General features: G+C 41.5%; 1 protein-coding gene across 1 annotated transcript in view; it reads right to left on the bottom strand.

The window, feature by feature from the left end:
- Positions 1–23,318, bottom strand: part of NFIC (nuclear factor I C) — a 153,085-nt gene that overhangs the window by 33,654 nt on the left and 96,113 nt on the right. Inside the window, exons 3-6 of the mRNA XM_015809935.1 lie at positions 7,719–7,793; positions 6,738–6,812; positions 4,376–4,499; positions 1,382–1,506 (exon numbers count right to left, since the gene is read on the bottom strand). Of these exons, the coding sequence (XP_015665421.1) occupies positions 1,382–1,506; positions 4,376–4,499; positions 6,738–6,812; positions 7,719–7,793 (399 nt within the window). The remainder of the gene's footprint in view (positions 1–1,381; positions 1,507–4,375; positions 4,500–6,737; positions 6,813–7,718; positions 7,794–23,318) is intronic.

Here is a 23,318-nt window from a genome sequence, read left to right as displayed (position 1 = left end):
GAAAAAATAAAATACTCTTAATTTTTTTTAAAAATCCCCAATTTATAACATCTGCAAATGGATAGATAGCATTTTTCTCAAACGAGAAAATGGAACCACTGAAAAGCCAGATTTACTTAATGACTGCAGTGATTCGCTTAATAATGAGGGTAGAAAAGGCCCCAAAATTGGCACAATTCACTTAATAGCTGCTTTGTGTAGCAATGGAAACTCATAAGTCGAGGACTACCTGTGGACAGCTTTCAGAAGCAGCCCTATGTACGCAGCTCAGAGAAACATATGTGAGATGAACAGCTGTATAAATTTACCAAATAAATAAATAAAGATTAAAATACAGTGGGCACATTCCCAAACAATAAGGTAATGGAATTAGAAGAAAATTAATTTTCACTCTTCAAAGGAATTTTACAAAATCATAATGTTCGTTGATTTGCTGGCTAAGTATTTCCTAGCTGTTATCTATCAATATAGTTGCTCTTCTGGCCCATCTCTATATTCGGTAGTTCAGACAGGTCTGCAACAATTACACCGTGGAGTTTGGTGCTCTCTGAGCTTGATTGTTTTCTTGCAGACGTTTTCAATACCCAAACTAGGTAATATATCATCAGTATGTTGATGATGTTACCTAGTTTGGGTAATGAAACAACTGCAAGAAAACAACCAAGCTCAGACAGCACCAAGGACCCACTTATTTCAACCCTGAGCTGCAAATATTATCTTTATGCATCAGAATTACACTCTTCACATGATTGATGAAAGCACCTGGGGACCTGGGATGCTGGTTCTGAAACTAGGAAAAAAGGAAGCCGGCGAAAATGTTAAACATTCTGTGTCTCAAAGGTCCTTTAAAGGTCCTTTAAAAAAGAAAAAAGGGAACTAGACCAGAGGTCCCCAACCTTTCAGGCACCAGGGACCGGTTCCGTGGAGAGAGGTTTTTCCGTGGACCAGAGGAGGTATGGTTTTGTGTGTTGCCTGGGGCTTTGCTTGTTTGTGCAGACCGGTTGCTGGCATGCCCAGTACTGGTCCACAGACTAGGGGATGGAAACCCTTGAACTACATTGTTTTTTTTTTCCTTGAGGAAGAAGAAAAAGACACTTCTCTTCCAAGAAGGTTCATCAATTTTGACTGGCTGGTGGGGTGGTGGAAAGATAGGAAGGACAGAACCTATCCTTCCATTCCCACCCCCCCCACCATCCAGTCACAACTGATGAACCTTCTTTGATGAGGTGAAATGTCTTCTTCTTCAAGGAAAAAAATAATCCAGGTGCCTTTTGAAAAAAAAAAAAAGCACCTTTGAGACAACTATGACTGGGATGACTGAGAATCTCCATAGACATTTATCCTGCAAAGACTCTTGAATCAGCATCTCCTGCACACTTACTCCCTTCCATGTCCTCCGTCCAGTTGCGGCTGCTACTTGTGGGGGAGCTAGGGGAGGCATAGTATTCGCCCCCAGGGCTGGTATCCAGATCATCCTCCATGGAGCCTGACTTATGCCGTTTACTCCTTGTAGGGAAAAAAAGGAGAGATATGGTTTTAATAGCAGTTTAAATATAAGAATAACAACCTCATCTAACCACATCATTGTCTAACTGCACAAGTGTCTTCAAACTTGGCCCTTTTATGACTTGTGGACTTCAGCTCCCAGAATTCCTCAGCCAGCGTGCCTGGCTGAGGAATTCTGGGAGTTGAAGTCCACAGTTCATAAAAGGGCCAGGTTTGAAGACCCCTGGTCTAACACCTCTGCAAGAGCAGCATAACCATTACAGGTAGACCTCAACTTATGGCCACAATTGAGTCCCAAATTTCTGTTGTTAAGTGAGACATTTGTTAGCCCCATTTTTATGACCTTTCTTGCCACAGTTCCTAAGTGAATCACTGCAGTTGATAAGTTAGTAATAGAGGTGTTAGGTGAATCTGACTTCAACATTGATTTTGCTTGTCGGAAGGTTGCAAAAGGTGATCACATGATAGCCATGGTCGTAAGTATGAACCAATTGCCAAGCCTCTGAATTTTGATCACATGACCATGGGGATGCTATAAAGGACGTAAGTGTGAAAAATGGTCATACATCACTTTTTTCAGTGCCGTTGTAACTTCGAACAGTCACTAAATGAACTGTTGTAAGTCAAGGACTACCTGTATAGCCACCATGAAGGGCAACGGCTATCAAAGAAGCTAAATTTTGAAAGGAACTTCCTACTTTTTATACTTCATTGCTCTGGGTAATAATTCACTAAATCCAAGAATTTAGGATTGCTCAGAGGAGCTTTACAGGGTGGAATATGATTCAAAAGAGAGGCAAATGAGGTAAGAAAATCAAGGCAAAGTGAACAAACTGCAATTATTCACTTAACAGACTCCTAACATAATAGAAGGCCAGATCCTGAAGTTGAAACTCAAGTACTTTGGCCACCTAATGAGAAGGAAGGACTCACTGGAGAAGAGCCTAATGCTGGGAAAGATTGAGGGCAATAGAAGAAGGGGACGACAGAGAATGAGGTGGCTGGATGGAGTCACTGAAGCAGTAGGCGTGAGCTTAAATGGACGCCAGAAGATGGTAGAGGACAGGAAGGCCTGGAGGAACATTGTCCATGGGGTCACGATGGGTCGGACATGACTTCGCAACTAACAACAACAAACATAATAATGGAAGGAAAAATAAAGAAGATAAGATGGAAGACGTTTCGAAGGATAGGTTTTTGAGTAGAGAACCTGGGCACAAGAAGTAAAAGAGAAAAAGAACTGTTTTAAGGGATAGAACAGTGACATATTGGGATATATCAGTAGAGTAATAAAAAGAAAAAGGTCATGGAGAGTTTCAGAGGCATCCAGTGGGTCAAGAATGTCAAGATGGCAACTGTGATCATGTGACCAAAGTTCCCGGTCCCAGTCTCTTCCCCACAGTTTGTAGGTAAGAATCAGGAGTTTGTACAGGATCTGGGGGTGAGTTGCAAATCAGGGTAGGGAATGAAGGAATGGCATTACAAAAGGGAAGAGTGTATTATCCCCCCTAGTTGAACACTGACTCGTCTACTGCAAGAATAGCTTTCCCCCTGGCAAGCAGGTCTAGAATTTATAAGCTTCTACATCTAGGATCCCTTCCTAGATGTGTTTTTAAGTTCTTTTTAAATGTTCTTGTCTAGTTTTGTTTTGTCTCTGTTAATTTTTTTCTTTAGTATTTTGTATCTTAATCTTCTGAATAAAATAAAAATTGATTAAAGAAACAAATGGTAAGAGTGTTCTCAGCAGGTCATGGCTACTTAAGTGAAGAAAACTTTTCTCTAATTAAAAGGTGACACAGCATTCCTAAAGGCTGAGATGGTAGCATTTTTGTCTTAAATAGTACGTCACAAGATGAACACCTTTACAATTTCAGTTTCTGATCCTAAGAGCACAGTAGAAGCCGTTGTTTCTGTGATAGAGAAAGAGCTGTCAAATATTCCACCTTCTGCTTTCTCAAGCAATTTGCATCCCAGATGTTTGAGACATGTGGATGTGATGTGCTTGAATAAGTCAGGATCATGAGTCAGGTTGTTTAAGAAGTGAGAAAGGAAGGAGAAAAAGTGAAGCATGAAAGCTACAGCCTTCTAGTTAGAAGAGAGACTGCATTAAATCAAAATCAGAATAACAGAGCTGGAAGGAACCTTGGAGGTCTTCTAGTCCAACCCCCTGCTCAAGCAAGAGATCCTATACCATTTCAAACAGATAGCTATCCTTCTCTTCTTAAAAATCATACATTGTCTGCGTATACAGGAACTCCTCAACTTACAACAGTTCATTTAGTGACCGTTTGAAATTACAGTGGCACTGAAAAAAGTGACTGATCACCGTTTTTCACACTTACAAACATTGTAGCATTCCCATGGTCATGTGATCAAAATTCGGATGTTTGGCAATTGGCTCATATTTCTGACGGTTGCAAGGTCCCAGGGTCATGTGATCACCTTTTGGGACCTTCTGACAAGCAGTCAATGGGGAAGCCAAATTCACTTAACAATTGTGTTACTAACTTAATAACTGCAGTGATTCACTATGGCAAAAAAGGTCAAAAAATGGGGGCAAAACTCACTAAACAATTATCTTGTTCAGCAACAGAAATGTTGGGCTCAATTGTGATCGTAAGTCGTGGACTACCTGTAACTAGAAAATAATTTCTAGTTGCAAGAAATGGCTGGATAAAATCTTGAAGACCTGGATATGACCCAATTTTGTGTGACCTGGCAATCTTCCAATTCCATCCGTTGCATCCTCAGTGAGGTAAAAGTTTTATAAACAAACACACACACACACACACACACACACAAAGCTAGTTTAACACATACACACAAAGGGGGAGACACAGAGAGAGTGTGTGTGTTAGTTTAGACTTACCCACTGGAGGAAGTGCTGGGGAGCGTCCGCCTCATCCCTGTACTCGAGGGATTCAGGTCATATGCTAAGTGCCCTTGCAACTCTCCCAAAGAGAAATTTGGACCTGTGCCTGTCACCACTGGTGCTGTGAATGACAGAGGGAGAAGAACCATCAATATTACAAAGGGATAATGAATGATTCATAAAACAATGATTCGGGATGGAATTCTCTGCTTCCATCAGTGGTGCTCTGTCAGAGATGTTTCCCAACTATGGCAACTTTAAGATTGGTGGACTCCAACTCCCAGAATTCCCTAACCAACACAGCTGGATGTGGAATTCTGGGAGTTGAAGTTCACACATCTTAAAGTGGTTGAGATTGAGAAACACTGAATTAGACTGTCAGGTGGATGAGGGGATTCTGGGAGTTGAAGTCCATCCATCTTAAAGCTGTCAACGGAAACACTGGATTATGGAGTGAAGTGATGTGATATAGTAAAATAACTAGATGCTATCTATAAATATGCCCTATAAACATATGCCTACATATATATAATGTCACCCCTGCCCTGCTCTTTGTTAGACTACACATACCTAGTTCCTTCAATCGTTCATTGTATGATTTAGTCCCCAGATTCCTTATCACCTTTGTTGCGCTTCTCTGCACTCTTCCTAGGGTCTTAGCTTCTTTTTGTATCATGGTGACCAGAACTGGGTGCAGTTGTTCCAAGTGTGGTGATCATGTGTAATATGTTTGTGGCATATAGGAGCCCTTGACATGGGGACTGTTGCATTTTGAACCAACTGCGGTTTCTGAGTTTTCTTTAAGACAGCCCTATTTAGAGTGCATCGCCATTGTCAAACTGGGTGGTGGTGAGAACATGAATCACTGCATGAAATTCTCCTGCATCAAGAAGCACCATACTTGGTGCAACAACCACAGCTGGACAAAATCCTTCTAGCCATGGCCTTCTCCTGCCCATCCAGCAGTAACCATCAATCCAGGAAGGTTCAAGTCATGAAATTATTCCCTCAGGAGCAATGTCATTCCTTCAGAGACAACACTAGAATTGGCAGGGAATGTGGTTCTGGAAACAGTAACTTTAGGAGATGATCAAGCTGAGTCCAAGGGAGGGGTCAGCCTGGAGTCCCTACACCAGTGATGGCGAACCTTTTAGAGACCGAGTGCCCAAACTGCAACCCAAAACCCACTTAGGCATCGTTGGGTGCCAGGTGGGTGTGGCCCATTGGCTGGGTGTGGCTCATTGGGTGGGTGTGGCCCATTGGCTGGGTGTGGCTCATTGGGTGGGTGTGGCCCATTGGGTGGACGTGGCTGCGGTGGTAACAGCAGACTGGGTGGGACTAAAAAGTTCAATCAATCAATTCCAACTTTGCAAGATCTTTTTTTTTCCCTGCGAGAAGTTGAAATTGACTGATTGATTGAACCTTTTTTTTTTTTTTGCACACGGCGGTGGAGGCCTAAAGCGAAAAGGTTTTATAAAACCCACCTGAAGGCCTAGGACTGGGGCGACGGTGCGCGTGCCCCCAGAGAAGGCTCTGAGTGCCGCCTCTGGCACCCATGCCATAGGTTCGCCACCACTGCCCTACATCCTTGAAAGAAACCTACGTCCAGCCCCCTTGAAGTCCTTTAACTTTTATCTGGCACCAATTCACATTGATAGTTAGTAGATCAAATTCTTGTCCCCAAAGTGCTTTTTCCAAAAGACAACTGGACATTCTTCGTCTTTTTCTTTGAAAACATTTTGCTTCTCATTCAAGAAGCTCCTTCAGTTCTAACAGTTAGAACTGAAGAAGCTTCTTAGATGAGAAGTGAACTGTTTTCAAAGAAACAAACCAAGGAAGTCCAGTTGCCTTTTGGAAAAAGCACTTTTGGGACAGCCATGAACCTGGATGATTGAGAATCTCCACAGACATCAGATTCTTGTGTATAGTTTGCATGGAATACATTCACAGTACTTTTGAACCCTATCCTGGCTCCTGGTTTTGTGTGCCTGAAAGTAACTCCATCTTGCCTGGGTTCAGATTCAGCTTGTTTCCTCTCATCTAGAACCTAATAGCTTATTGACAAAGTGTCAATGGTATAGCCAGCTTGAGCATCACCAGTACATTGATGGTAGCACTATCTGAATCAACAGATGATTTTTCCCAGTAGCTGGGAAATAGATATTAAAAGTAAAAATACCTATATAATTTTTAGTAGAAATTTGTTAATGTTTACAACGAGGAAAAAGAATGGATTATATTAACAGTGGGAAAAATTAACAAATCTTACTTATACCTGCATTTCAAACAATGTAATATAATTGACAGAAGTAAGAATGAAATATGAAAAAAAAAACTAATGAGGATACAAGCTACTCACTCCGGGAAACTTGAATAAGTTCTGTGACACTGAATACACCTGACGTAACAAAATTCTCTTGGTAATCTGCTGCATCTGCAAAAGAGATTTTGGACTTATTCAGAAACTGCTACAATAATCAGGTTTTTTTTCTGAATTGTTCAATGTTTTCAGTGTCAGGTTTTGACTCAGAGAAAGAAACTTATTATACTATAAATCAGGTAATTAGCATATAATCTTAAATATTCCAGACTGGATACTTTTTAAATAAACTCTTTTCTCCCATTTATCATTTATCCATTTTTTTTAGATTAGAAAGAACAAGAGTCTATGAAAGCAGCCAGCCAACGAAGTTTGACCCTAAAATAATTTGACATTATATAATAGCCACTGGCTATGTCAGTTTTGGATGATGGAATAATAGTTTTAACAGCATCAGGTTGAAGAAGGCCTTTATATAAAAAGTACCGAATTGAAGTGGTTTTTACAAACTGGCTGTCAGTCCCCTTCTGAAACTCATTTATGTTTGTACTGATGTCTGTATTTAACTGTGACATGATTGGCTCTATTGATAGGTTTACTCATTTGTCTATCCATCTTAAAGTTGCCAAAGTTGAGAAACACAGATTTAGAGATTTGCTGACCGAGGCTGGTTGAGGATGTTCATTCCATGTTGTTCTCAAGGCTGTGATAGAGTCTGATTTGGTTTGGAATAAACCAAGGTTGTTTTTTTACTAAATTGAAAGGGTGGGAAGAGACAGAACAGCACCCCAAACCAATCCTATTTCTAAGCCTGCTTTGAAGTGCTTCTCCATTACTAATTCATTTCCTGATTGGATCAACCCTTGAGAGAATCCATCCTTCCATCAATCTGTTCCAGGGTACCATCCCACCTAATTCTTTCAGGGTTTGTATTGCAGGTCCAGGAAACCACAAACCGACGGCTTCAAACATTCACCCACACCTTTCCTCTGTCCTTTTTTTTTTTTTGCTGTTGCTCACCCAGCGTGATTATGGGTTTACTATCCTCCTGGTCAGAACCGATTCCCGTCCTGGGACTGCTGCTTTGATCTGAATCTGAAAAGAAAAGAATTGTGCATTATATTTTACAGCTCTACACAACCGGGGCCTACACACGTACATTTGTCTTCTTTTTGGTTTGGTTTGTTTTTTTTTCAAAAGTTGATTACCACTACTGAAAAACTTAGAACAACATTCAAGGCTGGCTGACCAAAACACAATGTCAGAATTTCATTAGACAAAGAGAGGTGGCTTTTTCAGACAGCCACTAATTTTGGGAGGCAAGAACATGCATTCAAGAGTTAGTTTTAATATTATATTTTCGCTGTAAGGGAAAAAGATTTGTGTAAAGTTGGGGAGGGGGTCGGGTCTCCTGCCTGATAACTCTCATATAGCTTGCGGGATTTTAATACTAGACACTTTGACTTAGAACACAGAATCATAGGGCTGGATGGGACCTTGGAGGGCTTCTAGTCCAAGCTCCTGCACCCTTATACCATCCCAGTCAAATGGTTGTCCAGTCTATTTTTGAAAATCTCTAGTGATAGAGTACCCATAACTCTAGGAGGCAAGCTGTTCCATTGATTCATTGTTCTCCCTGTCAGAAAATTTCTCCTTACTTCTAGGTTGGATCTCTCTTTGACGAGCTTCCACCCGTTACTTCTTGTCCTGCCCTCTAGTGCTTTGGGGTCAAGCCCTTCTTCTCTGTGTGAGCCCCTTTTGGGTGATGGCAAAGGAAGGTCACTGGCTGGGTCGCCCCAGGCCACTATGGACTCCTCTTGGTAGCAACCTTTGCTAAGACCCTCGGTCTTCCTTCATCAAGGTAAAGATGAACAGAGGCCAACCACAAGTCCAGGGCCTACTAGGTTGCTACAGCAACCGCCAAACATTAATGGGTGCTTGCAGTAATGTAATTTTTGCAGTAATGGCTGCCCTCCTCCCCATAATCAGCCCTCCCTTGACAGCACTCACTTTGCAGCCCGGGTGGGTGATTAACGAGCCGCCAATGCAGATGAAGCATCTCCCTCCTCGGCCTCCCTTCTCTTCCCTTTCCTGGACTCTCAGCCACGCAGGCAACACCTGACCTCAGAACTCTGTTGGCGCCACTAATGCCAGGCATGTGATGCCACTGCGGATCCTAACCCCGTGCCGTCTATTTAAACATGATGAAATAAACATTGCCCATTGATGCAATCCTCCCCCCCCCCGCCCCGTAGAGATGGGAAATACATGGGACTGTCTTAAGCTTCATTAGCTCTTTGTCCTGCAGGATTGAGTAGAGATAGATTCCGTTGTGTCTCGAAGAAATTTGGTACAGGGCAGCAATGAAGTTTCTGATTCTGCTTTCAAGAGTTAGCAATATCCAAGAATCCTTTCCTGGAGAAATCAAGTTGCTGAAAAGGAAGGCACTTGATGGAAGGAGGAAGGCAGCAGAAAATAATTTTTGTGTAAAGGAATTTGTGTGGGTTCTGATCGTGCTCAGAGACTCTTTTTCTTAATGCTCAAATCATGGGCTATTCCACAGGGCACTTTGGGGCAATTCCTGGACCGGTGTCACCTCTCACTGTCACCCTTCAGCAGCTGAGTTGATTTTCGTAGGGGCTTCACAGGCTGAAATCTCAAATTGCAGGATTTCTGAAATCTGATGTGCTGAATTCCACGGAGTTGGTGGAAACTCCCTCTTGGAACCGCCTCCCTAGTTCCGTGGCTCTTTTTCCTACTCTAAGCTGCAATGCTTCCAAAATGCCATGAAATTCTCATAACTGCACTCCAGGGATTTTGGAGTGGTTTCTCCCCCTTCCCTTCCCCCAAGGGCCCCTCTCCAAAACCTCATGGATGGTGAAAAAATGGTAAGGGATGAGGGAGTTGGCCATTTTTTAGCACACTTCTACGTGTGGCTAAAGGGACAGCAAGTTATAACTGGCCATTGTTGTAAGGGCTGTGGTGAGTACGATTGGAAACTGTTGAGAGAATAAATACAGGGTTTTCAGGGTGATGAGAGTGGCTGTGTAAAAATGTCCATACAGGTAGTCCTTAACTTATGACCACAGTTGAGCCCAAAATATCCATTGCTAAGCAGTTGTTAACTGAGTTTTGCCCTATTTTATGACCTTTTTTTGCAACAGTTAAGGATATCACTGCAGTTGTTTGGTAAATCATGTGGTCGTTAAGCAAATCTGGGTTCCCCCTTGACTTTGCTTGTCAGAAACCAGCTGGGAAGGTTGCAAATGGTGATCTCATGATCGCAGAATACTGCAACTGTCATAAATACATACCAATCATCAAATGGACGAATTTTGATCATGTTACCATTGGGATGCCGCCAGGATTGTAAGTGTGAAAGATGGTCATAAATCTCTTTTTTCAATGCTGTTGTACCTTTGCACGGCCACTAAACGAATGGTTGTAAATCAAGGACTACCTGTAATCTGCTATCTGAGCCATTGTTTTGCAGCAAGATCTAGGTGGTAGATCAGAAGACTGTAGTAAAGAATAAAATAGAGCTTCTTGTAAGTTTGAAACTTGCCGATTACTCAGATGGTAGCAACTGAGTAATATGCGGGCTGGGGAATTCTGGGAGTTGAAGTCCACACATCTTAAAGCAGTGGTTCTCAACCTTTTTAATGCCGCGACCCCAACCGGTCGTAAGTCGAGGACTAAACCGGTCGTAAGTCGAGGACTAAACCAGTCGTAATTCGAGGACTAAACCGGTCATAAGTCGAGGACTACCCAACCAGTCGTAAGTCGAGGACTTTCCCTGCCCGGGAGCGCCGCGCATGCTTGGTTCCGCCTCCTGCGCCGGCCAAGGCGTAGCTGGCAAGCGGCAGAGACGGAGCAGGCCGACCACCAGCTGGCCCAGCCCAAGGGAGGTAAGGCACCCGCTGGAAAAGGGGAAAAAAATGGCGGACAAAAAAAATGGCAGACAAAAAAATGGCGGACAGCCTTGCTTGGCGACCCCCGTGAAATGGTCGATCGACCCCAAATGGGGTCCCGACCCACAGGTTGAGAACCACTGTCTTAAAGTCACCAAGGTTGGGAAATCCCGTCTTACGCCATCATTTAAAAAAAAACAAAAACCTGCATGCAGTCTTCTGAATGAAAAGCATAAATTCTCCTCCTAATGCAGCAGCATTCGCACTGCATCATTCTTGCACAGGCCCTGCTCTTACTACATCTAACTAATTCCCTTCTCAAAGGAAATGCACTGTGCACACAGTCAGGTGCCCTTTTTGCCCGCCAAAAGAACTTCATTTAAACAGAGGGGAGAAATGCTGATGCTCAGGGTGGGACCATCAAAAGGTATGACCCTTTTTCAAAACCATCCAGAAATTGGCAGGCTTAGATGAGGGGAGGTGATTAGATAACTGTGGAAGTTCCTTTGAATGGGACCAGTTCTGAATCAAAGGCAAGGGCTGAACCTCTGGACTTGAGGAAGGAGCCAGAGGGACTCGTGCAATGAAGGCCACTGAAACAAAATCCTCCTCTTCCACCCTTCCCACCTCCTGCTTTCCCTTCCTCATCAGAAATACAACTCACGCCTCACATGGGCTACATCCCAGAACTCCTCGTTCTCTCTCTCTCTCTCTCTCCCTGCTTTTCATCTTATCTAAAAATAATCAAGCTCTTTGGGCAGTCGGTGCAGACGCTGAGGTCAGCACTATAGGTTCCTACTAGCATCCTGGATTAGCCAACCCACCACCTCCTGCTTCCAATCGAGTCTCTTTTTACTTTCTCCCCATTGCATGAATACACACACACACACACACCTCTTTCTTATGCAGCAACCCTTGGCTAGAATCCACACGTCCCTGAATATCCTTGATGCAGCCAGGAACATTTTAAAGTGTCTTTTTATTATTCCATCCCCCTCCCCAAAATGAGTGTGTGTGTGTGTGTGTGTGTGTGTGTGTGTGTGTGTGTGTGTGTTCAAAAGTGAGAGAGATGCCTGAGCTGCTCCAGTTCACCAGACCCAGCCAATTTCCCCAAGATTCTAGTATTTCTTTTATTCCTATCATTATTCTTATGATCTACGTACAGTATAATAACAGCAAAGTCATTCTACCTGCACAGGTAGTCCTCGACTTACAGCCACAATTGAGCCCCAAATTTTTGTTGCTAAGCAAAGACAGTGGTTAAGTGAGTTTTGCTCCATTTTACAACTTACTTCTCACAGTTGTTAAGTGAATCACTGAAGCTGTTGTTAAGTTAGTAACACGGTTGTTACTTCCCCAACATCTTTGCTTGTCAGAAGATTGCAAAAGGCTAGGGTGACCCCAAGACACGGCAACCCTCATAAATAAGACCCAGTTGCCCAATGTCTGAATTTTGATCATGTGATCATGGAAATGCTGCAACATAAGTGTGAAAAACAGTCATAAGTCACTTTTTTCAGTGCCGTTGTAACTTCGAACGGTCACTTAGCCAAATGTGTTATAAGTCGAGGACTACCTGTATAGACTTGCACATTTGCCAAATAGAGCACCAGGAGGAATATCACAATTCAGTTGTGAAGGGTGGGGGAAGGAGAAGGTGCACCACTCAGAGTAAGAGATAGGTGTGCATAATGACCATAGAATCATACCAATATGTTACATGAAATGTGTGGATAAAAATATAGCTAGTGAATTGAAAATTAAAGTATTCCTTGTTTAGTAACAACAATTGGGACCAGCAACGTGCATTATGTGAAGCAGTCATTAAGTGAAACCATGATATGGTTATGATTTTATTTCAGTTTTCCTAGGTTTTGCAGACCTGCAAACATCGTAAATGCAAGGACTGGTCAAAATGTTACTTTTCCATTACTATCATAACTGTGAAGGTTGCTGTACAAGGCAGTTGCTAAATGAGGATTACCTGACTTATATCATTGATGAGCCTCATTGTAGATTTTAGAGTTCCTCATTGCACCACAGAAATTTGGTAGCCCTTCTTCTTTCTCAGTTTATAAATTCTCAATTTATAAAGGCAAATCAGTCTTTTAATATAGTTTACGGGGGACTCCTTGTCCAATTGTTTATGTTTTAATTTTTTTCTGCTCTGCCCCATCTACAATAATGTCATAGTGCTCTTCCTGGCCAGAAAACAACAACAGTGTTGTCCATAAGGCTCTGAAAAAAAGCCAACTGTGATTGAAAACTCACTTAAATCCCTTACTGTGGAAATCTATAAACATTATACAGCAGTGATGTAAAAGCAAGGTCTTAAAAGAAGCATTAAATAACAAATCAAGCAAGAGATGAGCAAATGCTAAAACCGAGATTGTAAACAATAAGCTTGGATAAAATAAGTAAAACCAAGAGGTATAACAATCCCTTGATCCAAAAATTAGGGCAGGAGAAATTACTGAAAAACTGTACTTAAAACAGTTCATTTAGTGATTGTTTAAAGTTACAATGGCACTGAAAAAAGTGATGTATGACCATTTTTCACACTTACGACCATTGTAGCATCTCCATGGTCATGTGATCAAAATATCGATGCTTGGCTCATATTTATGACGGTTGCAGTGTCCTGGGGGTCATGTGATCACTTTTCCGACCTTCTGACAAGCAAAGTCAATGGGAAATCCAGAGTCACTTAACAGCCGTGTCACTAACTTAACACCTGCAGTGATTCATTTAACACCTGTGGCAAGAAAGGCCATAAAATGGGGCAAAACTCACTGAACAGCTGTCTTACTTAGCAACAGAAATTTTATGCTCAATTATGACTGCAAGTCAAGAATTACCTACATCAGTGATGGCGAACCTTTTAGAGACCGAGTGCTCAAACTGCAACCCAAAACCCACTTATGCATCGTCAGGTGCCGGGAGGGTGTGGCCAATTGGGTGGGTGTGGCCCACTGGGTGGGTGTGGCTGCGGTGGTAACGGTAGATTGGGTGGGACTAAAAAAGTTCAATCAATCAATTCCAACTTTGCAAGATCTTTTTTTTTCCCGCGAGAAGTTGAAATTGACTGATTGATTGAACCTTTTTTTTTTTTTGCACACGGCGGCGGAGGCCTAAAGCGAAAAGGTTTTATAAAACCCAGCTGAAGGCGTAGGACTGGGGCGACAGCGCGCGTGCCCACAGAGAAGGCTCTGAGTGCCACCTCTGGCACCCGTGCCATAAGTTCGCCACCACTGACCTATATCATGATTTGGAAAGTGCTTCCCATAGTGATGTGAGCATTTGGAATACTAAACTATACAAGGAGCCTCCCAGTTTCCTAAATTATGTTCAGCACAGAGGAAGCAGAATGAAGGGAGGTCCCTTACACCCCAATTTCTCTATCTGCATGAGTAATGCATGAAACATTTGCTGTTAGTATTACTTCTGAAATTCTCATCCAAACTAGTTGCCAGCAGGCCAAACAAAGGCATTCAGTTTTTTTCCGCAGCTGCAGGGGCCGAGCAAAACCCACTGCCAACTCTTTTTGAACTCTTCCTGCCCGTGTGGTTGGGGTGGAGCATGCTACTACAGTTAGCAACACCATGATAGGATCTCAGCAGCCCTGTAGGTAATTAAAATGTTGACCGGTACCATGATACTCACACCATCCCTACGTACAGAAAATATTATTTGTTTGTTTGTTTGTTTGTTTGTTTATTTAATAGGCTGCCCATCTTACCTCAAGGTAACTCTGGGCCAGATTACATTAATAAAATATAAAAACTATATAAACTAAAAACACAGATATGTTAATTCAAAAGCCAAAGACTGGTCCAATTAGAAAATTGGAAAGGCAGGAGCAGGATGGGGTTGTTGTTAATCGATCAACCACCTCCACTGTGATGCTTCCCCATTGGAGCCCTAAGCCAACTGACACAGCCAGGTCTTTAGGCTCTTACTGAAATTCGGGGGGGGGAGGGTTGGGGCCAACCTCACTTTGGGGGGCAAGATGTTCCAGTGGGCAAGTGCAATGTCAGACAAGGCCCTTCTCCTGGACCACGCCAGCTCAGGCTGATGGGACTGCAGCATGCCTCCTCTGCTGACACAGATGGGATGAGCCCATCCCAGTGGGATCAGATGGTCCCTCAAATTTTACAATTTTTCTAGGCAAGGGTGATGCATTAGTATTGGAAGGGATCCAGTACTGGCACTACTTTGCCAGACTATCTGTAGTGGATAAGTCACAGGCAAGAGACAATAGGTGCAGAGGAGGAGATTCTGTGCTTCAAATCTTTGGCTTAGGACTCTGGTATCAATCAGCCTGGACTCTTGGCATTCCTGATGCAGAATTTGATATGATAGGGTGGAAGGGGGTATAAATGCATCTTAGAAAGTTAATGGGGTCTGCTTAGGTCTAGGAATATAAAGAACTAAACTGCTTTTTAAAAAAATGATGGCTAAACCTGGAAGACAAATAGAAAAATGCATGGATCTACAGTATCATTTGCTACCTCTTGGATTACAATGAATATTGTAATCCAGGGCTTCTAGAAAATGCCAGATTGGCAAATAATGCTGTTTTTAAAGAGAATTTTAATGTTTGTTTTAGGGGATTATAGTTTTTCAATGTTGTCCATGTAAAAATGGGCAGGGAACCATGGTGACTGTCAGTTTTCAACCGTCATGGCCAGTGAGTTCCTCATCTTTTCTACTGGATTGCAACTCTTCTCCATTGACTTTGAGATCAAAACAACACTAATACTTTTCTTTTCTGTGCTAAATTCTGATTTAAGTAGTTCAGATGATTTTGTTGCAAGTGATCTGTTAAGGTTCTCCACCTCTCAAGATCTAGAAGGGCACTTTCATTTTCAGATTTTATTCTTTTAGCTTGTCCTTTTTTTTAAAAAAAATATATCCTGTTTAAGACTCCCTCTAGATGACTTAATTTAAAAGTTTAATGCAATAAGAAATGCTAGTACACAAAAAACAGTTATTTCTACTTGAAAGGCCAAAATGACCATGTTTGTTTGTGGTTTTAATATATAACTGTATTGTTCTTTTGCTTTAATTGCAAGCTGTTTACAATTATTGGTGAACAGGCAGGTCTAAAAATTTAAAGGAAGGAAAATCAAGAAAGGGGAAAGTAGATTACAGTACTAGACAATTCTGTAATGGCTGGACTTAATTTTTTTTTTAATTTTGCATTGCCTCATCAGCTGAAGTCATTTTGCCTTATACTATTTGTAGGAATTAATTCCTCGCCTAGCCACACCATTGTATATGAAAACACAAAATCCAATCCTGGACTTGCCAAATTTGCCTCCAGTCAGCTTCCCTCTGCAAAATCCTTTGGTGCATTTGTTTTTTTTTAAAATAAAATAAAATAAAATAAAACAGGTGGTTCAAAAATGTTGTTGAGGCAAAGGAGTCCCAGGTTCCTCTGCCAGCCAAAAAGGTCTACCTCAGCAATGGTGGTTGTTCTCACCCGTCCTTTAAAGTCTGGCCCACTATTTTCCTTTATCCGAGCTGATACTTGGCTGCAGAAACTGGGCCCAAGCCAGGTATATGCATGCCAAATACTTTTCCCCTGCCATCTTTCTCTATCACACACACAGAGACACACACACCCTCCCTCCTGTCCCTTGCACAGCCATTGCTCCCTCTCCCTGCTGCCAGCTCGGCCATTGGCATTTCACTCGGCTGCCTCTGCCCGATCTTCCAAACCGAGAGTCACCCCAGTCAAAACAAGAAGCGGCAGCCTTGCCAATCAGCCTGGCGGCATTTCCACATTCCCCCTCTCTCTCACACAGTTCCAAAAGAGGAATTTGGAAGCACGCCTTTTCACCATGCTGCAAAGAAACTTTCGCTAGGCTAGGAGTGGCTTTCGCTCAGCCTCCCTTGCCCGGCAAAAGAGAGAGGTCCGTGCCGGAGAAATTCATCCTTCATTTCATTTATGGGGGATGATCATTAAAACCCACTGAATGAGGATGCTTTTAGGGAAGAATTTCAGGCAGCACCTCCCCAGTTCATATCACTAAGCAGGTGCGGCCATTTTGTGTGCCCCCCACATGCCAGTCTTTCCCCAATGCGGCCATTTTGTGCCAAGTTAAGATTCCCAATGCGGGAAGCAGTCAAATGGAGCCTCGAGGCTTGCAGGAAAAATAAGAACTCTCTGCAAATATACAATACACATGCACACAGATTTTAAAAAAAACGTTCTTGTTGTATCAAGGCTGGGGGAAAAATTCCATCCTCTACCCCTCCATATGATTTTCCCCACAACTTGAGGAAACTTTTTTCCACAAAAAAAATTTGGTTTTCCACTGATCCTGACATAAATAAGCAAGCAAATAAATAAGGCATCCACTTCAAGTAAACAAAAGCATTTTTAAAGCAATGCATGCATAATATTCTCTGTTTTTCTCTCCCCCCTCCACACACACATTTTGCAATCCAATCTTTTCGTGTCCACAGCAAGTTGGAAATCAATAATTGTTTTTAAACAGAAACAGGAGAAGAAGAAATGAGACGGGAAGAAAAACGCAAAGTTTGCAACAGAATGCGCCAGAAAAGAAAAGAACATGCAGTTCATAGGCTGTTTATTTAAATGGAATTTTGGCTCTTGCAAGCTGGTTTTGTTTTGTTTTTTAAATAAATTCTCTCCAGGCCCCCAACCTTCCCCGCCTGCTCCTTTTCTCCAATTTCCCCTCTCCATGCACACTTCCATTCCCCGGCGGCCATTTTGAAGGCAGAAAAGCACAATTACATGTGCCGCCTCTCTTGCTCCAAAAAGTTTATTTTCCTTCTTTCCCCTCTTGGCAGCCATCTTTTTGAAAAAGTGCCGTGAATTTCTCCAGCTGTCCTGCAGAAAAGCAGCATAGCAGCCAAAGAGAGGAAAGGGTGCCAGGGCAGAGGTGGCAAATCTTCCCTCCTTATCCTTTTTTATTTTTATATTTAGCACGGAGCCACTATCTTTGGCAAAGGAGGAAAGCACACCTCCCAGAAGTGTCTGTGAAATGGAAGTGAGTTGTCTGAGCTCAAAGAGAAACTGAAAAGCCAGCAGGAATGGATTAGACAAGAGAGGAAAAAAAGGCTTTTAAAACTTCCCTGTTGTACTTCAGTGCACACACAACAGGCACATTTTTGCTCAGGCTCACAAAGTGTCTTCCCCTCCTTTCTCTCCTAGTGCTATTTGCAAAAGTTTTGCCTTTTTTTTTCAAACAATTTTCTCACCCACTCGATTTTCAGAAAATTGTTCACAATAGGAATCAGCCAAAACATGCAACCTAGTTTTGGGGTTAGTGCGAAAGAGTATACCATAAGTCAGGAATTGAAGATCTTCAATTTAAGGATCAGGGTACAAGTTTTGATTAGAGGTCTTAAAACCTCCTATGGGCCAAAGAGTTGATAGGATCACACATTTATTCATTTCTGGTGCCCACAAATGAGTAAGAGGCCAGTAAGATCACGTGCATTAGGTATGAACCCTCTAGTCTATGCTGGCATATGTATTATTAGCATGTGTTGCAGGGTAGTGTGAAAGAGCAATGCACACATGCAGAAACACATACATCTACCATTCGTTCCTCTGTATCACTTCCATGCCATGCTATACAGTGCAGCTGCACGGAAGGACACATGGCATTTAAGAAACATTTTATCTTCATATTTTATGTTCTGTTGATTTCATTATAATTCCTTTGTTTGATTGTTGCATGTTGTCCTGAGTCACTGAGAGAAGGGCGACATATAAGTTTAATATTTTTTATTATTATTATTACCTCCTGCACCCTAACGGGAGTGTATCACACTGGAGGTGGTTATAGGATTAAGAGAAGACACCCCCCCACACCTCTCCCAGTGTGCATCTTGCTCTCTTCCTCCTCATCTTTTAATTATAAATTATTATGGTTCATTGAATAAATACTATTATTATTTATTGTGTAATGTTTTACTGGCTTTTCATTTGTAAGCTGCCCAGAGTCACCTCTGTGCAAAAAGGGTAGCATACAAGTCGAATAAATAAATAAAAATATATAAAATGAATTCATTTGAACATGTTTGTGAGAAAGAGACATTAAGGAAACAAGGTAAAGGAACTGAAAAAGTTCTGCTTTGAATTTCAGGTTCAAAATTGGAATAAAAGGAGACAGAAGAAAGTAGAATCATTGTCTCTCTCCTCCCCCCTCCCCCCCCCCAGCCATCAGTTACACAGGAGCAGCAAAACTATCCAGAAGGTCTGTAAAAATAATTTTCGGCATAGTGCCTGGGATTAATACTACCTTTGCAAAATATGATTGCCAGATAGATCTTGGGGAATAGAAGTGTAGGCGGCTGGTAAGCTCCTGATAACTTTTTGATCATATATTATTAAAGCCAAGGGCAGGTGAGAGATAGATTGAGATATATTAAAATATTATTTTCATTATATCTGCAGGATCAGTGCTTCTAATGATTGACATTCACATTTTTGTTTCTGACATGAGAATTAATCTAAATAGGTTTCCTGGGCTGTATGCAGTAAATTCCACTTTTCTAACTAGCAAAAAGTACTCTTAATCAAAAAGTGATTTCATATCACCCACTTCAAAGAAAAATCACATGAATATATGTTCCATTTTAGAGTCTGTCTAATAAGCAGCTTGTTATAAACCATGCCCATGCCAAATTTCAGCTGTCTTGCTCAAATGAGAAGCATACACACTCACAAACACACACGCTGTATATATATAATCATAATCTCACAAACATACAACTCCAAAAGTAGCCGGTCTCTATAAATATTCCACCAGTTACAAAGAAGACAGATCATATCTAGCACCAACATCTAGTTACGGTGTCCCTGCTGTTTGAAATAATCATCCTGTCCTCATTAGATTGATACAGCAATAAGCATTGGACAACACAGATGTTCAATTTATTCATTAAGACCCTCTTAATCCTTCACTGTCTGCAATATTACAGGGATAGTAGTCCTACTAGTTCTGTCTGCTAAGCTGCCAGTTTCTTTGTGTGCATACTCTCAGAAATGATGTCCATTACTAAGTTTATCATCTATGCCTTAAACCGGATGCTAATTTAAACTCTGATTTCTTAATACAAGACGGTTTCATAAAGTAGTTAAGTTTGCATTTCCTGGAAAGGTTGAGTTTTAATTTGTTCCCCCTTGATCATGGAGATCACATTGGGCAAGTTATTTTAAAGACATAACAAAGCAAGAGCCCAAGTCTATGCTGAATGAGCAAATGTGGGATATTAATGTAGCAAATACATACATTCAAGAAGTTTAAAGTTCCCTCTGCACCATTCCTAATAAAAACGATGGTTATCATAACATATCCTTATCCACAGGGTGACTCATAACTACCCAAAGTCTCTAAATATCTTTTTAAAAAAAAAAAAAAAAAAAAAAGACAATCACTCTGGACCTTGCCAATTGTAAAATACGTGGACTTCATGGTCGGCTGGGGAATTCTGGGAGTTGAGTTGAAAACCACATATCTGAAAGATGCCAAGGTTGAAGAACATGTAGTCCTCTACTTACAACCAGTCGTTGAGCGACTATTCAAAGTTACAGTGGCACTGAAAAATTGACTTACAAGTGGTCCTCGCACTTACAATCAGTGCAGCATCTCAAGGTCATATGAAGTCCGTTTGCAGCTTTCCTACCTGGCTTCCGACAAGCGAAGTCAATAGGAGAAGCTAAATTTACTTAAGGACTAAGTGATTCACTTAACAACCTAGGCAAAAAAGATCGTAAAATCTAGCATGACTCATGTAACAACCACTTTGCTTAGTAATGAAAATTCCAGTCCCAATTTTGGTCATAAATCAAGGACTACCTATATGTATGTGGAAGGTAGGGGTTTCATGAAGCTGTTTGGGACAAAAGAATTATTTTATTGTGCTGGAGTTGACAGATATTTGGCTGGTTGGTTTTATGGTGCTGATGCTCTCTTTAAACAGCAGCCTTTTTTTGAACTACAGGTAGTCCTCAACTTATGACCACAATTGAGCCCAAAATTTCTCTTCTGAAGCAAGGAAGTTGTTAAGTGAGTTTTGCCCCATTTTACAACCTTTTTGCCACAGTTGTTAAGCAAACCACTGCAGTTGTTAATTGAATCATGTGGTTGTTAAGCAAATCTGGCTTCCCTCATTGACTTTGCTTGTCGGAAGCCAGTTGGAAAGGTTACTAATGGTGATCACATGATCCAGGGACAATGTAACTGTCATAAATATATGCCAGTTCCCTCGCACCTGAATTTTGATCATGTGACCATAAGGATGCTGCAACAGTTGTAAATGTAAAAAACGGTCATAAGTCACTTTTTTCAGTGCCGTTGTAACTTCGAACAATCACTAAATGAATGGTTGTAAGTCGAGGACTATCTGTATAAAGGATTTGAGGCAGGACATCACTCCCTACTGTCATTTGTACATTAACTGTATACAAGCAGCATTATATACAGAATTAAAAAACAAGCACATGAGCAAAATTTCCACACCTTTTATTTCCACACTAGGACAACCCTCTCTTCCTAAATTTCCTCAGTGTCGCTGTGATGCTCTCTCCCTTCTAAAACCCACCACCTCTATTTGGCTGGAATAAAGCTGAAGGAGTCCATATGCCAACCTTCAGTGGCAGCAGGAAAAGGTGGATGAGTGCAAAGAGAGCAGGTGTTCATCCTGGCAACTGCCATTTTTCTTTTTGGAAGGGTGGGCAATCTGCAGCCCGCAAGCCCCACCTCCCTGGAGTCCCCTTTTATCAGAATTATACCAAATCAGCAGTGGGATTGCAGTCATTTTTAGGCAGGAAATAGGAAAAGTAGGTTGCAATCTCTGTAAAAAGTTTTAAATAGTTTAAATAAAAAAGGTCTGAAAAGCTCTCCCGAAACCCAGGAAAAAAAATGCCCAAATCTTGGTATACTTGTTCATGTGAAGTGTTAATACCACTTTACAATGCCTTGGTAAGGCCACACTTGGAATACTGCATCCAGTTTTGGTCACCACAATGTAAAAAAGATGCTGAGACTCTAGAAAGAGTACAGAGAAGAGCAACAAAGATGATCAGGGGATTGGAGGCTAAAACATATAAAGAACAGTTGCTGGAATTGAGTATGTCTAGTTTAATGAAGAGAAGGACTAGGGGTGACACGATAGTAGTGTTCCAATATCTCAGGGGCTGCCACAAAGAAGAGAGAGTCAAGCTATTCTCCAAAGCACCTGAAGGCAGGACAAGAAGCAATGGATGGAAACTAATCAAAGACAGAAGCAACCTAGAATTAAGAGAAATTTCCTGACAGTTAGAACAATTAATCAGTGGAACAACCTGCCTCCAAAAGCGGTGAATGCTCCAACACTGGAAGTTTTTAAGAAGAGACTGGACAGCTATTTGTCTGAAATGGTATAGGATTTCCTGCCTGAGCGAGGGGTTGGACTAGACGACCTCCAAGGTCCCTTCCAACTCTATTATTGATCATCGCACAGTAAGCCAGATGTTCAGACTGGATTTGGCATTTTTGTTTATCTATCGAATCCTTACCAAGGACCTGGGGTAGGCAGATGTGGATGTTTGAATTTAAGATATTACAGATATCGTCGTAGGATGAAAGCTGTTCCTAGTAAGGCCGCCTTTTGCAACTGACAGATGGCAAATTTGTCAATGCCAATGGTGTCCAAGTGGTGCTCCGGTTGTTTTGGGATTGCACGCAAGGCGCCTATTACTATTGGTACCACCCTTGCTTGCCGTTGCCACAGTCGTTCTATTTCTGTTTGTAGGTCTTTGTATTTTGTTATCTTCTCCAGTTCTTTCTTTTCCATTCTGCTCTATATTATTATTATTATTATTATTATTACTATTATTATTATCATCATCATCATCATCATCATCATCATCATCATCGTTTGCAGGAACTCCAACCCATCCATATACAGTAGCATCAGACCCTCAGCCATTGCAGCCCATCTCACCAGAAATTCCCTTTGAACAACACGCCCTCATCAGAATTGTTGTGACGGATTTCTGGGGAGAAATAGCAGTGGACATTATCAGGGCACTACTGCACTTCCCGAGTTTATTTCACAAATTCCTTTAGGATAAATTTATAGTTTGGCTTTTGTTTAAAAGTGCATACTAATATTCAAACAAATTTCAGTGCACACTTTTTCAATTGTGGCTTATGATTAAGTGCCATCAAATCATTGTCGACTCTTAGCAACCATACAGATATTCTGGACATGCTTATGATCTATTTCATTGCAGTCAGCCAGATGTTCAGACTGGATTTGGCATTTTTGTCCGCCTACTGAGTCCTTCCCATGGATCTGGGATAGGCAGATTTGGAGGTCTGATGGTGTTAGAGGTATTGTCACTGGATGTAAGGTGTTCTGAGTAAAGCTGCTTTTTGAAATTGATTGATGGTGAATTTATCAATGCCGAGGGTATTCAAATGGTGCTCCAGTTGTTTTGGGATTGCACTCAAGGCACCTATGACTATTGGTACCACTTTTGATTTCTTTTGCTTTTCTATTTGCATTTTGTTGCATTTTGTTATCTTCTCCAGTTCTTTCTCTTCTATTCTGCTGTCTCCAGGTGCTGCCACATCCAGTACCCAAACTTTTTTGCCTTTCTTATTCACAATTGTTAAGTGTGGGGTGTTATGTGGGGTGTTATGTCTGTTTGAATGTATTATCATTATTTTTATTACTA

This window comes from Protobothrops mucrosquamatus, unplaced genomic scaffold (genome assembly GCF_001527695.2).
Source record: "Protobothrops mucrosquamatus isolate PMUCROS unplaced genomic scaffold, P.Mucros_1.0 scaffold6, whole genome shotgun sequence".
Lineage (NCBI taxonomy): Eukaryota > Metazoa > Chordata > Lepidosauria > Squamata > Viperidae > Protobothrops > Protobothrops mucrosquamatus.
This window is presented reverse-complemented; position numbering and strand designations above follow the sequence as displayed.